Raw genomic sequence first — 14,072 nt, forward strand, 5'->3', positions numbered from 1 at the left:
CAAGAGGCTAGGTTAGAGGTGGGATCTCTGCCAAGTATGTGTTGTTCATGAGTTCACTCATTAATAGAGATCCCCAAGGTCTTAGAAGGCACTCTTAACATGATGGTTGTCTAAGAGTAATTCTCATTAGAGAGTTAGGTAAATCTGAGTAGAACCTTCTACTAAGGATGAGGTGGGTTTAGTATGGGAATCAGTATTCAGATTATTTCATAATTATTTATCTTGTTAATGACTAACAATTGTTTCATACTAAGATATGTTTATGCATTCTTTTCCATATATAACAATAGTCATAGGTTTTAAGCATCAAATACTCAAGCTAGGAGAAGGGACATTACAGTATTTGCCATGTGTTGTAGATGGGATTAGTGGCTGCAAGTTGTATCACTTGTAGAGTAAGCACATCCATGGGAGCCTTGAAGAGGATGGAGATGGTGCTAGTGATATTACCACTTTTAGATGTTCTAATCTCCATAGTAAAGATGGATGTGCATTCAGTGTGCTTTGGGTCCCTAGTGGTGACATGGTTAGTACTGCAGTTTGGTCGAGTCTTGTTGATTGGCTTCACTACTTTGGGCTTGGTAATGTTGAGTTCAAATTTGAGAACCAAATGTTGAAGGATGTTCTTCTAGGCAAGCTTTTGTTCAATGTTTGGGATCCTTCTAGTGCATTGAGGTTTCAAGCAGAGCTCCTAGAGAGTTTTGGGATGTGTGGTGTCAAGTACATATAGTTGTGTTTTTGACACTCGTGTACACGATCTCTTTTAGATGCACAATTCAATTGCACACATGTCAAATAGTATGTATGGTGGCTCACTTTGCGTAGTTTGGGGAAGAAAAATTTGTCAGCTTACCAAATTGCTTCCCTTTGAGATATTCACTCTTGTGACATCTACAGTCAAATTTGCTTTAGTTTGGCAGGTTCAATCAGTTGTACTGGTGATGATGTTATAGGAGCCACTTAGTAATCACAGGAACATTACTCAGTTTTATCCATAGTATCCGAGTGAATTGTAATGTTAATTTTTGATCGGGGATTGCTTGGGAGCAACCAATCGTAGGTAGGGCAAACTATAATATCCTCATTTTAGCTAGCATCAGATTTTGAGGCTTGTAGGCTAATTATTGTGGATAGAGGGTCTTCTGAGGCAAAGGCTTGAGTATGGGAGGGTCTTGTCTTCTTCACAATTCAATATGTTCTAGATTGGTGTTTGTTTGACTCAGTTGGACTTTGTTTGGGTTTAGTTTCATGTTATTACTATTTATGGCAAGTCTAGTGATGATTGAGAGGGAACCTTTTTATTTTAAAAAGTGCATTTGGTCACGTGGGGAGATAATTGGTATAACTCGTGTTTCATCCAATATGTCAAAAGGATGTATTTTGGGATTTACTATTATTTTAGTAGCCAACTTACTATTAAATCAATAAATGACTTATTATAAAGTCATAATTTAACTTTATAATTTCACTTGAGGGTTGAGTCATCATTGGAAGGGGTCATTTATTTAATTAATTCATGGAAGCCTATGCCAAGGTATTAGTTAAAAGGTACATGCAGTAATTATATTTCAAAATTTAAATATGCAACCAAAAAGAAAAGTTTGCATTTAAGCGAAAAGTGTATGGAAGAAGCTAATAGCTGTGTGTTGAAGAAAATTTTGGGCTTAATTGTTATAAAAGCAAGCCTCTAGATTTGATTTATTCACTCTTCTTGCTTATTGATATTTGATGAAATTTGTGTTGGAATATTCCGGGGTTTTGAGAAGATGAGTTGGTTGAAGGAAATTGTAAATGCCTATCAAATTTTGTCACTTTGAATTGGTTGAGTTTTGCCAATGAATTGTGCTTGATATTATCACACATATTGCTGCAATTGAAGTTGTCATTCAGGAGTAAATTTGGAGCAGGTGTTCATCTTTATTTCTGCAAGTAATTGGGGTTTGGGCGTCTGGAATTCTAGCAGATTGTAACATTACCTACAGGCTGCATTGGGTTTTCTTCTGGCAGATCAGGTGTTGGCAAGGCAATGTTGGAGTTACTAAAAGGCCGTGGATTCATTTTCACAGCAATGAATTTCTTGGAAGGCTGCATCAAGTGTCAGAGGTTGTGATTACATCAAAGGGCCGTTGGGGCTGTTTTGAAGGCCAAGTGACACGTTTCAGAATACCTGTCAACTTCTGGTCTGCATTCAGGTTGCTGCAAAGTCATCTTGAGGATGTCAACATCACAGTTTGCAATAAAATTCTACAGCGAAAGAGCTATGCAGCCAAATTATTCAAACTAATTTTATTTCAGGTATAAGCCATCAAAAATATGAAATTGTCAAGTTATATTATCCACTTGTTGGATGCTGTCATTTGCATTAACGCCCAATTGACTATTATCTTTTTTTCTACAGTTATAGTGCCTTCACCCTAAAATTCTAAATTCCTAAATATATGGAAAAGAGTACGACAAAATATATATCATCAATAATCAAGAATCAAAAAATTTCTTAGTGTATACCATCTGTGTTTATTGTTAATATAAAAAGTGAAGCAAAGTGGTTTATCTTTTCTGAAAATGCTTTTCTCTACAACGACAAGTAACTATGTCAATTAAGTTTAATCTTGATGCCAATTTCAGACAAATGTCTTATAGCTTCAAGATGAGCTCCCATATGGAGCATCTAGAAACACGGCATATGGATCAACCATTAGTACTATCTGGATTTTGATGCTTACGACATCTTGTTTACTCTTATGCTGCTAATGGGAAGAAAATTCTCTAGTTATAATCACGCTAATTTTAAAAACACAAAGCATTACACTGCAACTTTACAAAAATACAATGTAATCATAATAGCACTCCCCTAAAGAATGTGATCAATCATCACTTAACACTACAGTTCCCAACGGAAGATGAGAATTTTGAAAATGTCAAAAGGGAGGAGAAAAAAAAATGGTAAAAAGTTTTAAGGGATTTTTAAAAAATGACTTACCAACTCCCATTGAAATAAGTAGGTATCGTGCGTTACGATATAGCTTAACTCTTAGGGCTGGAGATTTACAATGCTTGAAGTATTCAGTTATGAGTCTCACAATAGTTGCTGCACGAGGCAACAGTTGACTGCACATCAATAGCCATCTTATATCAGCTTTTCTGATCCACTAGTTTTCAAAAACCAAAACTGTTATGCATAAATACTAAATCCAACTGAGAAAATAAAAGGGGCGAGTCAAATATTATAATCAACAGTTACAAGGAATCAAACCCTAGAAAGCACACCAATCAAAACTTGATAAATAAGCAATCTATAATAAGAAAGAATCGTACAACAGATCACTTTCAACAATATCACTGAAATGATGTGATTCATGTAAAAAGAAAAAACAAGAAACTTTATCGTAAAGTCCAAACAAAAAATTTAAGTGAATTCTGACCATGTAATTCTCTCCACTATTTTTATTATTTGAAATTACTAAAAGCAGGCACATTACTCAGACAGATAATATGGAACAGGCGAATTTATTTCATTTAGCTAAAAAATACTAAGTTTCCAGTTTGGATTGGGGTGCAGGTTCAAGAATCGGGATCAAAATTCATTTGATGTTTTCTTGACGTGGGTTCGAATTCGTTTTGGGTTCATCTGTACAAAAACATATGTTACAAAATAAATTTATGAAAATGTTCAGAAAATTTTATCAGAAAGTTCTCTTTGGATGACAATATCTGAATTTTATAACTATGGTTTGCTTCTTTTCCCTACCCATGCCAAAACAGGACTTTGGAAAAAGACTGGAGACTTAAGTGGAAGCTTGGGACAGTGCATGTTGAAAGAGATTTTTTTGTCGAGATTTGTGGAGATTTCATCTCAAAAATGAAATGAAATGAAATGGATATCGATTGCGCCCAAAATAAATTTTGCAAGAAAACTCTGAAAATCTTTGAAGCAATATGCATTTTGAGCCAAGATGCGATCTGGGTGTAAGTTGTTTGTGTGGGTGTATTTTCTTGGTGACTGAAGATAATATATGAGTCATGCACATCAACCACTACTCTTCAAGTGGGATCTTAAAAATGTCACAACTTGTTTTTGTTTGAAATTGGATTGATGAATGAGAAATTGGTGAATGAAGGTGATAGAGCATTTTCAAATTCAAGACATTTATTTTACTTCATGGAAACAAGGAGAAAGGGTCATAAAATTCACCACCAACATGTCGGAAGTAGGCACAAAGCATATGAAAAGGTCAATAGAATATGTCGAATGTTGCAATCACAATAATCATAGGATATGCACAATGTTGTAAATACTCATTAAACAGAAAATATATTAGGCTATTTGTCAGACATTGAAGATGGCAATGCATTGGTTAATGTTTGTGAAGGCATAGACAGAGAAACAAAAATAACTGGATAGCACACCTTAATGACATATTATCTCATGAAATGTTGTACTTACAAATGTGCACAAAAAGGATCTACCACGACATGGGAAAGATAGATATTCAAGTTCACATGTCACCGACAACTACCTCTTTGGCACTTTCAAGTACTCAAGCGGTGAAATGACAAACAAGAAGAAAAAGATGGGAACTACATCAACAAGATCAATAATGTTTTCCTCCTCCAATGCTACAATGCAAATCATCATTATGTAAAAAGTGACATATGTCACTCTTTGTAACTGAACTTGAGTTTTGGATTTTATGATTGTCATTGTAATAGTTAGGTATGTTGAACTTCTCAATTAGATTTACATTTAAATTTAACTTATATAAATATCCTTCAATATATATATTCTATTTATGTAAATATCTTTCAATATACTCCAATATATATATATCTTTAATATTATATCAATAAACTTTGAAATGATCAATGTCTCCAATTTGCGGCCACCTTAATATAGAAGTATTTATATGAATCTCTTTATTTGACGGATGCTCTCAAGTCTGGCTTAATCAGACTGCTTGTTAAATATGTCTAATAACAAAGCCGGGGTTTGGCGCAGATTAAATATGTCCCCAAACTAATGAAATGCGACCCCACAAATTAACCAACATTCAGCTCACAAATCGTTATGAGCAAGGTTAGAAATATTGACCACGATTAGTATAAGAAGTCAACACAACACCTCGTAATCACCTCGAACAATGTGCAACATCATCTGCAGTTTAAGCATTAGTCAAGTGTAATAAACCGATGCAGACACCCCAAGGCAAATACACAACAATCACCCTTATCATTGGTACACACATCATGCCCGAACATAGGTGTCTAGTAGACATGAAAATCAATTAAATGTTGAATCTTTATAAGTAAATATTATGATTATAAATGTATATGTACATTAGAGACCATTTATAGATATAGAATATTATAAGATTACATATTAACCACACAATTATATATATATATATATCTCTGTGTGTGTGTGCGTGCATGTTTAATCAAAGAGTTAATCTTTATGATTACATCTTATATTTTATCCAACAGAAGCTATAAAACATTAACAAGGAAAATCCCAACTTGTTCAAAAAGGTAGTTATTTTAAGGAGTTGTCTCAAGTAACCACCTTAGATAGTTATCACGAGTAGTTATAGGAATTAGTTAGGAAGCTATCCTAATGAGTTACAAAAAAGTGGTTAGCTAGTTATGCTAAGTGGTTACTAGGTAGTTATTGAGAGTCTACAAATACAGGCTCATTTGCAATGTAGAAAGGGATGGAGTTTTGACAAAGGGGATATCATGAAGAAAAAAATTCTTTGTAGACTTTTGGATTTACATTTTGTACCAAAAGTGTCTTTGAATCTGTATGTCTTCAAAGATATAATAAAGAGTGCATTCCGTCGTATGTTTCGAATGTGTTCATGATTTGTTATTACTAAGTTTTTGTATGTCAATTTGGTAATCTCTTTATGTAGTGATGGAATCCAATAGTCTTTATGATTTATGTAATTGGTTTGGCAAAATGCATTCATTTCCTAGTATCTTGTTGTGAATGTATTAGAATACCTTAGTTTTTCGTATGAATCTCGACTAGTATTCGTATGTCTACTATTAAGGTTTACGTTATCTATTTTCTTTAGTTCTATTTTGTCTCCTTATACTTTCAGGTGAAAAGTACAATAAACTACAAATACCCCAATCATACGAAAGAGCTGCCCCTCACAAACACAAAGGAAGGTTGCAATGTGGTTGTGACCAGATTCAATCTCTCCAACTGTTAGTGCAGTTTTAACTGCTCGTCAGGTGCACAAGGTCAACTTTTTAAGAAGCTTATACAGTGACACATTTGTTTAGCAACACTACTCCAATTCCATTAATGGTAAGTGTATGCAACTTATGAAGATGAAGAACACATATATAGGGAATTACACTAAAACGTTTCTAAACGAAACAAACATAAACTAAAGTCTGAAACAGAAACAAACTCAATAAAGTAAATATTCCTAAATGTCCATGAAATAATAAAATATTGCTTTAATACATCTAATGATGAAGAGGTGAAAGAAGGCTTGGTTAAGGCCCTTAAAATATAAACTGAGTCTAGCAAACTTAAGAGTACAAGGTCTAGCTTTTGAATCTGTGGCCCAGCATTCGATAGACCAAAGGTGAGGATGGATAGAGCTAGATTGGCTCAACACGACCCCATTGGATGGTGGACATGACATGGCAAGGATGCTCCAAAGTTAATGATGCGTACCACTTGACTCCTTTCACAAGTTGCTAGTTTATCTGTTGTGGTGAGGAGTTGGTCTACATATAGCCTAATGCAATCAGTCAGGAGGGATAGGCTTACCTCTAGATGATCTAAGGAGGAGGAGGGATAGGCTTACCTCTACATGATCTAAGAAGAACGCTGTTGTGAATTGTGCCTGCTCCAAGAATCATTACACTCCAGCCACAAATTGGAATGTTGATCCCAAAGATATTGCGGAAGTTGATGAGGAGGGACATGATGTATTGTTCGGTCTTCCATTGGATTGGAACAAGATAGCCTCTTGAGGTGGCGGTGACTCAGACTCCAATTTTGATGCAATACTAGGAGATACTGATCGGGGACAACTCTGTATTTCTCTATTTTTGTCATTTTGTAATTGAAACTTGCAAGGTATGGGCATCTTCTTGAAATATTTTTATCATATGGATGCACATTGTCAATGAATGCAATTAAAATTTTCGTAAACTTAATTTATTTGTCACTTTCTATGAAATAAAAATCTCAATCGAAATCTAATATTATTATTGTATTAAGGTCCTATGATGTATATCACAATTGACTTATAAATGATATCATAGGAATATTTGATATTTGCTATAATTTTTTAAAAATTCCCTTTTCTTTAATAGTCATCTCCTTGTCGTCTGCAAAAAAGTATTCCCTCTCTCCCCATCCCTAAAATACATCCCTCTGTTCCCTGTTATCCCTGTCACGAAAAGCTGGGGTGACTTAATTAATCCAATTCATATACCAAGAAAGGAAATGTTGCTTATAAAATTCTCCTTTATCACATTGCAGAGCATTAATCATTCTTGATTTTGAAGCTATAAATCTCTGATTGCAGAGATTTAATGAATTTAAGCACATAAGATTTTCCAATTTTCATTTTCTGGGATAAATTAATTGTTTTATTAAAGAAATGCCCATATAGTTTTTCAAAGCAATCTTAGGTGGTGTTCATCTGCTTCTTAAGCTCCCATGCAATACAACCCATGCAAACTAATTCTGATCAATTGCTTTCAAAAAGAGCTTCGAATTCACCCAAAATTGACCCACTTCATAAAAGAAACAGCATTCAACTAAATCAAATAAATTAGAAGTACTAAAACAAGTGAAAAATATCCATCATATAGCACCTGCGGACACCCTTGATGATAGCAGTAAGTAAATCCAATGCACACGAGTGCAATGCCGGAAGCTCAGTGCAAAGAAGAGCTTGTTGTTGGCTGCTGATACCAAGAGGTAGAGATTGCTGATATAGAGAACCATTCACATTCAGTATTCTTGACACAAGTCCTAGAAGTGGCCCAAGTGGAACGGTCACCTTCATACATTAAGCAAGAAAATGTATCATTCACAGATGTTAAAACCATAGAAAAGGAAACATCCACAAAACCATTTTACAGAGTACATCTTTTTTATTATGAACTCCATTTGAAAGCAATAATGACAATGCAACCACTAAATCTTAAAAGATATAGGGTAGAAAATGTCATAATCAAAAACATAATTAGTCCTTAAAACACTGTATGCAACTGTCAAACAGATTTTCTTATTAATAATATTTTCTAGTTATGTATTTGATTATGATAGACATAATTAGTCTATAAAACATTGTATTCAACTGTCAAACAGATAAAAAAAGGCTAAACTGCCAAACAGATCTAAAGAGGAATAATCCGCCACTTAGTTCATGGTAACGTCTCTCTACCTGAACTGGATATGGATTTGTAAGCATCAGGCAGCAGCAATGCACCAATGAAGAAACTCTCCGTACAAGTAGCTGCCAAAAGAGATTTCTTGCTTGCTCTACTGACTCAGCCTCCACCAGTGGTCCTCCCAGTGGCAGAGGAGGATCCTTTCCAGGCGGAAGCAAAGCAATGGCAGCTTCACTTGCTTTATTTGCTATACATAAAAACAGATTAAATAGCCCACTTATAAAAAAGACAAAACCAATTGAAAATCCAAAACATGTATAACAAACTGCTAAAAAACCATAGTAGTAATAAAATGCATTCTGTTAAGTTGCTAAAGTTTTGACTTCCAAACCTTCCTCGAAACCTTGGAATGCATTATTCAAATGTGCATTTATTGCAAGCAAAACCCTTTGCATCATAGAAAACCAGCTAGCCCCATCACTCCGGGACTTTGCAAGAAAGGCCAAGCATCGAGCAAATTTCTTTGCCAATTTAACCAGAAAAGAGAACCATCAGCACATTTTCCAAGATAATATGTTACAACTGTTGAAAAGGTTGAGAAATGATGTGCTTTTAACAAAAGTCATGTTGCAGAATACTGGAATAATCACAATATAGCACCCAGCACAATATACTGCATGTATAACTATTCAAATTCTACAATTTGGTTAGAATATCAATATTTTTTATTCACTAAATCCAGACTTCAGACACTAGTTTATTACATCATGCACGATTATTAACATTCATCTACATAGGTGTTAGCCAACCCTTGGCCTCAAACCCAAATGTAGAAGTTATAGGAAAACATTGTTCATTCAAATATTAGTCGAACTACATGGCTACCCTCCTCTAAATAACCAGAACAGCTTTGAATAGAGAATATAGTAAGTGACTTAAGTATATATTGCTTTGAAATTATCCAAGAGTGCCTCCAGATATTTCTTCTACAATTCTAGAGCAGATGATCCATTGTGAATTCTTTAACATACGTGCCTCCTGCACACATATTTCATAATTACATTGACTCAAGAATGGGTTTGTATGATTCAACACTTCCATTTCCATTACAGGCACTGGCTGCAGAGATCCAAGATGATAGAGAATCAATTTCTTAAAATCATATGACACAAGAATCAAAAACAACTTACTACATCCGACTACAGTAAAAGTATATGGGAAATATCATTAATATGATCCATATTTTCCTGGCCAACCTACAAAATGTAAGCTCGGAATGACAGACAATGTTAAGATTCAATTCAGAACCATTAAGAGAGCAAGAAGACCCACATTTTTCCATGCTTAATGACTAAAGAGGGTCTTGTGTATCACAAAAGGAATATGTTTGAGACCAGGGTTAATACCACACAATGATCAGATATATTTTAATAGGAAGCAACTTGGAGGAGTTGGTTTAGGTAATTTTGGTCCCATTCAATGAATAATTGACTGCTCCAGCCAATTGAAATTGTAATGGGAATATGTTGGAAATAAAATAAATTCATTTTATTAATAGAAAGGGGAAATGAAACCCTAATTCAAAATTAGGTTTAGGGCTGAAAATTAAAATGAATAAAAGGAAGAAGAGACTTCATTTTTTGATCATACAGGTTTATAATTTCATTTGGAGATTTGAAAAGAGCTCTATTGGTAGGGTTTCCAGCAACTTGAGGGCTAAAAAATGAAAACTCGTGCCTAGCAGCCTGGACTTTCCTCCAGAGTTGATAAAAATTGGGAATTACTTGATATTATCAGCTTTTATGCAATTTGAGAGAGAAAATACATGCAAAACTCATTGGAGACTCAACTGTGTTGATGAACAGGATCTCTGATAGAGTGACTGTGATATAATCAGATTTCTGCTATTCAATATAACTGTTTGAATTTGTGTTCAACTTATCAATATGTATCATTAAGTAGTTCTGTCTTAATCTACACTGTAATATAAATCTAAATGTCTGATGTGTTGATCGCAGAGAAAACTGAACTGTAGTCGAATAAATAAATGTTATGTTGGTATTTTTTGTTGTTAAGGTTGGGTAGTTAGTAGTAAGGAAATGCGTCAGTTGGTTTCCAACTAACTGACTCTTTATAAATATATGGACAATTGGTATTGTACGGGTATGATTTTGGCATCAATAAAAAATAAACCATTTCCTTGCTTCCTGGTACGCCTTCTGGTGTCATAGTATGAATGGTATGTTCAATGTTTTCAGTTCTATATATCATTTGGAGAAATCTGTATAGTTATAGGGAAGGGTGATGTCCCTGTTTACATTTTTGGCACCGTTGCCTAAGTTCGGATCTGGAGGTACCCTAGTGGTAAGATGGACTAATGGGAAGACCGTTTACACCTTGCATCCAAATTGTTCATAGCGACGGAGAGGAGGAAGAAATAACTAGGGAGGATCAGTTGACACACAACCTAGTGACAGCGTGGGAAATTGTGGTCAAGCAATATGTGCAAAAGGAAGCCCATGAGAGGACGGTTCCTGAGAGCACGATATGCAACGAACCTCTGTGCCACCGGCAGTGTACGATCTCCTAGGATAGATTCCTTGACTGTTGGCAAGGAACCTCCTAAATATTGAGAACGAAAGAGCACAAATTGAGAGGGAAAGAAGAAGGCAACAAGTACTTCAATGGTTTAGAGAGGAGGCGTAGAATTGTGGAACTGAGGAACCCAACAAGAAGCCAAGAGAGAGAGATAGGTCCTGAATCACTTCATGCCCTTAATTCCAAATATATACCGGAGGACAGTACCAGAGGACAAAACTAAGGAGGAAGTCGCTCTAAAAACCCTACATCTCCAACAACAACAAGAGAGGCATCGTAAACTGGAGAATACAAGTAGATTCCCATCAAAATCAGGAAGGGTGTATTGAGTATACTATTGAGGAACTAGCCAATTTGGTTATTTCAGACCACACCAGAAAGGCAGTCCACGTGCGGGAAACCCGAAACTCTTGAATGGCAAGAATTCATAAGGGGTGGGGAGTCTAGTCCATCAGGAAGTAGTATTCCATCCGGAGGTAAACTCCCATTAGGAAGTAGTGTTCCATCTGGTAGGGGCGTTCCATCGGGCGGGGGTATTCCATCTGGTAGGGGTATTCCATCTGGAGGGAGAGTTCCATTAGGAAGTAGTGTTCCATCTGGGGCTTCACCTGGTGGTGGTGTTTTCTCGAGAGGAGGGGTTCCCTTGGGAAGGCGGCAACAAGCAAAGAAAATGGCTGTTTATAAACAAAAGTTGCTTAAATTTATAGGAGATGGATCAAGGGATCCGGCTCGCCATTGTAAAACCTGTATAACTATATGGCAAGCCAATGGGGAGAATAACAGTAACGAATGGCTGAAGGCTTTCCCTAGCACATTAAGAGGGATTGCCATAGATTGGTATGCAGACTTGGAGACTGGTAAGAAAAACATGTGGGATAACCTGCATACAGCATTTGAAGAAGAATTCAAACTGTTAAGAGATGACGATGAAATCGTCACCAAAATCTATAATACTAGGCAAGACAAGAAAGAATCAGTAAAGGCCTATACCAGGCGATTGAAGGAACTTATTAGCAAATTGGACAATAAGCTTGCGGATGGGCTAAAGAAAAGATGGTCGATCGAAGGACTCACCTCGTCCTTAAGAAAAAAAATGAAGATAGTTCTGTCATCCACCTTCGGGGACGCTTGTACGAGGGCTATGGATATTGAAAGTGAAACCAAAACATCAAAGAGGAGACAGCATGGAAGCTCTAGTGAGAGCTCCAAGGAGAGTGAGGAAGAGTCCAAAACAATCCAAGCCTTGAGGAAGGACCTCAAACGGCTAATGAAGGAGGTAGTCGGCACTAAGGATGAAAGGAAGGAAGGTAAAGACCTTTGGTGTACAGACTACCAAAAAGAAGGTCATACCAAAGGAACATGTCCGAGGAAGATGTTTTGTGAGATTTGCCAGGTAGGGGGTCATGCTATCAAGGACTGCCCTTACAACTTAAAAACCAAGAATGCCCAGGTATTGTTCACTAGAGAACAATCTACACCACCAGCAACTCCCACAAAGAACAATAATACAGAAGCGTCCCCAGGGGGATACAGGAGTAACCGGAGAGGAAATGCCAATAACAGTAATAACAACAGTAACACCAATACACCCCATAGGGCAATCCAATATGATTCTAGAGGACGGCCCATGATCCAATGCCGGAGATGTAACGAATGGGGCCATTTTGCCTGAGAATGTCAAAATGGAGCAGGCCAGAATGGAGGGATGCTCTGCAAATGGTGTGGACCGGGTAACCATGAGGATACAAATTGCCCAAGGCAAAAAGGCGTAAACATGTTGGATATTGAAGGATCAAAAGAGGAGATACTTGCAAATAACAAGGATGCAAGCCAAGAAAGCCATATACCCGGAGGCCACAGTGGAAAAAGCAAGATTCGAGGAGGCAAAGCAAAACATCTAGAAGGAATTGAGGGGGGAAACAACAACTAAGCCAGCGAAAAGCCCTAAGGAAAAAGGGGTGTCGAATATTATAAAGAAAGTATTAGAAACTACCATTCCGGTCTCCATTGGGGAATTACTGGATACACTACCCCAGTTACAAGTTGCCTTGACGCAAGGAACGTGACCAACTGAGTAGGAGGATTCTGAGAGGGAACTAGAACAGGTGGAACTAGAAGAAGTAAAGGGGGTAGAGGAAGATGAAACTTCAGTACGAAAGGAAGAAAATACCTTATTTACAACAGGCTTGGGGAAAACGCTAGCAGTAGTGGAGATGGAAATAATGGGGTACAAACTATCAAACACAATAATTGACGGAGGATCCGGGGTAAATGTTTTACCCGAAGACACTTGGAAGGCAATTGGAAAATCTACCTTATGGCCGCCCAAATTCCAACTTGTGGGAGCAGACCAGCATGGCATCAAACCGATTGGCACCTTGATAGGGCAAAAGGTAATAATAGGAACCCAACAATTTGTTTTGGATTTTGTGGTTATTACCTTGGTAAAGAAGGGATATGATGCGTTATTGGGGAGGGGATGGTCTGTAGCAGCGAAAGCTAATCACAACTGGAAAAGAAACACCCTCTCTATTGAATCAGAAGGAAGGAAGTCCATTATTGATCTCAAAAACCAGTCGATGAGTCAAGACTTGGCATCTAACTCTAAAGAAGAGGAATATGAAGGAATGGAACCTGACGAAGGAGTACTGAGGTTGGGGGAGTACTTGGAGGATAACACAGACTTCTTGAAGGGCTTGTTTTACTGGCAAATGGGCGATTATGAAGCATTCCAAGCAGACTGCAACATGTTAGAAGAGGCAGAGGAAGGATATCCCGAGGTGTACACGGAGTACAAAGAAGGTGGAACCACATTGGATACCACACCGGCTCACATCTTTGAGAAAAAAGTGGAATACAAAGAGGCTAATCTTCAAGCCTCGAAACTAGGAGAAGAAGGGCAAACCAACAAAATCTTCGTAGGAGAAGATTGGGATCCTATGCTCAAAGCTGCAGCCCTTAGAATCTTTATGGAGTACAGAGACGTTTTTGCATGGACATACAAAGATTTGAAAGGAATACCACCAGAAGTGTGTGTCCACCGGATTCCACTCATACCTGGAGCAAGGCCAGTATGGAAACGACCCTATAGGATGAACAAGAATTAT

General features: G+C 36.9%; 1 protein-coding gene across 2 annotated transcripts in view; it reads right to left on the reverse strand.

Moving 5' to 3' along the window:
* Positions 1–14,072, reverse strand: part of LOC149564498 (proline-, glutamic acid/leucine-rich protein) — a 200,349-nt gene that overhangs the window by 31,988 nt on the left and 154,289 nt on the right. For both annotated transcript variants that reach the window (XM_089818038.1, XM_089818040.1), the window contains exons 7-10: positions 8,759–8,888; positions 8,421–8,614; positions 7,846–8,033; positions 2,981–3,108 (exon numbers count right to left, since the gene is read on the reverse strand). In XM_089818038.1, coding sequence (XP_089674164.1) covers positions 2,981–3,108; positions 7,846–8,033; positions 8,421–8,614; positions 8,759–8,888 — 640 coding nt within the window. The remainder of the gene's footprint in view (positions 1–2,980; positions 3,109–7,845; positions 8,034–8,420; positions 8,615–8,758; positions 8,889–14,072) is intronic.

This window comes from Cupressus sempervirens, chromosome 3 (genome assembly GCF_028749045.1).
Source record: "Cupressus sempervirens isolate cs-2001-9-10 chromosome 3, ASM2874904v1, whole genome shotgun sequence".
Classification (NCBI taxonomy): Eukaryota; Viridiplantae; Streptophyta; class Pinopsida; order Cupressales; family Cupressaceae; genus Cupressus; species Cupressus sempervirens.